The sequence below is a fragment of the Echinops telfairi genome, unplaced genomic scaffold (genome assembly GCF_000313985.2).
Source record: "Echinops telfairi isolate 266 unplaced genomic scaffold, ASM31398v2 ScPeMD7_2;HRSCAF=8, whole genome shotgun sequence".
Classification (NCBI taxonomy): Eukaryota; Metazoa; Chordata; class Mammalia; order Afrosoricida; family Tenrecidae; genus Echinops; species Echinops telfairi.
In genome coordinates, this window is record NW_022103898.1 from 77,789,386 (window position 1) to 77,791,114 (window position 1,729).

At 55.8% G+C, this 1,729-nt stretch overlaps 1 protein-coding gene across 1 annotated transcript in view; it reads right to left on the reverse strand.

Moving 5' to 3' along the window:
* Positions 1-804, reverse strand: part of BLOC1S1 (biogenesis of lysosomal organelles complex 1 subunit 1) — a gene marked incomplete at its 5' end in the record, with an annotated part of 2,764 nt that extends 1,960 nt beyond the window's left edge. Inside the window, one exon of the mRNA XM_030885354.2 lies at positions 689-804. Within this exon, the coding sequence (XP_030741214.2) occupies positions 689-804 (116 nt within the window). The remainder of the gene's footprint in view (positions 1-688) is intronic.
* Between the last annotated feature and the right edge of the window lie 925 nt (positions 805-1,729).

Below are 1,729 nucleotides of genomic sequence, written 5' to 3' on the forward strand. Positions count from 1 at the left end.
CCAGCCCCACATGACCCAGTCTCAGCATTCACAAGAGGCTGTTCTCCTGCCTTGGGGTGAAAGGCACCACACAGCCTCCTTTCTTCCAACCAGGCATATCATATCGTCATCTCTGCACTCTCTGGGGTCACCCAAGAGCAGAGACAGTGGGCTTGGCTCCTTCTTAAGTCTAGGGCTTTTATTTGCATTCCCATTACGCCTGGGGTAGGGGGTGGCCCATTGGAGCCCCAGAAGGAGGAGACAGGAGATGGGAGATAGCTTGCCCCTCTCTCGGCCTCAGCCCCAGGCATGGGTTCTGCCCTCATCCCCACCAGCTGTGCTCTGTCTTTCCTGCCAGCTGCTGCCCTGGCCTGCCAGAGGGAGGAGAGGAGAGGAGAGGGTGGAAAGTTGTGGTGAAGGAGGGTGCCCTCCCTCCCTCTGAAGCGACAGCTGGCCTGGGAGGGGTACAGGAAGGTGGGCAGGTGGCATCAAGTTGTAGGCACCAGCGAAGCTGATGTGGGGAGGGGGAACTGTGGCTGCTTCTGCCACCACTGCAGCTGTTCCTCCCCTGACCAGTGTGAATGGTCAGCGCGGAATCAAGCCTTTCTTTACAAAGTGAAGCTGCAAGAGAGGGGCATTAGTAGAATATCCCACCATCTGACAAGCAATCGAGGGCTTGGTCTGAAACTTCAGGGGAAGGGGTTCCTACCCCACATTGAGGTGATCCACCAACGCTTCTGTCAGGCAGGTTGCGGCAGTAATAGCTTCTCGCCTCCTCTTCTCTGGGGGGAGGAAGAGAAAAGGGATGGAGGGAAGACTTGGTTTATTGTGGGGTGATGGTCAAGTTTCCTCCTCCATTCACCGTGCTGCTAGTTGCCCTTGCACAGTGCCCTGGTGGGGTAGTGGGATGCAGGCTGGGCTGCTAAGTGCATGGTCAGCAGTTTAATCCACCAGACACCCACTTTGTGTGAGAAACAGAAGGCTTCCCTCTCCCACAAAGATTTACACGCACACGCTCACAAACCCAGAGGGGCCAGTTTGCCCTATCCCCGAGGGTTGCTACGTGGTTAGCTTGTTTTTGGTGGCTTGCTCCCACTTCTCAACTAATCTCAGACTCAGAGCTGGGAAAGGGCTTTGCCAAACACAAAGCAAACCAGTAGAAACCTGTATGTACATCTATGTGGCAGGTAGAAACAACGGACATATCTACCGACAGCGGAACAATGGACCACATGTGGTGCATACACACCACGGCACACCACTCAGAAAAGAAATCCCCGATCCCACTGCGGGGCACCAGGTTGAGTGAGAGGGCCAAGCACCGCGTGCTGATCTCATTTACATGAAAGGAGCAAGTAACTGGAAGCCGAAGACTGGAGCGGTCATCCTGGGTGGTGGGGACAAAGATGGGTTTTCACTACTGGGCAATGACGTCATGCTCACGCTGGTGCGGTGCGAATGAGGGCGGCGCAACCTGCAGAACGTCATCCACGTTACAGAACTGACGTGCAGAAACTTCTGGTGAGGAGGCGTACGTTTTGTGACCTACATTTTGACCACAATCAAGTAAAATATCGAGCAAGCCCTTTCCTCAGAAACTGGTGTCCCGAGACCCTGAGGCGTCAGTGCCTGCACGCCTCTTGACTGTGGATGAAGGGCTCTCTGGGTCCCTTGACGAGGGAGTCGCAGCTTCCAGGCATCCCAGCTTCCGACTAGCTTCCAGCACCGCCCCCCGAGGGGCGGCCCCGCC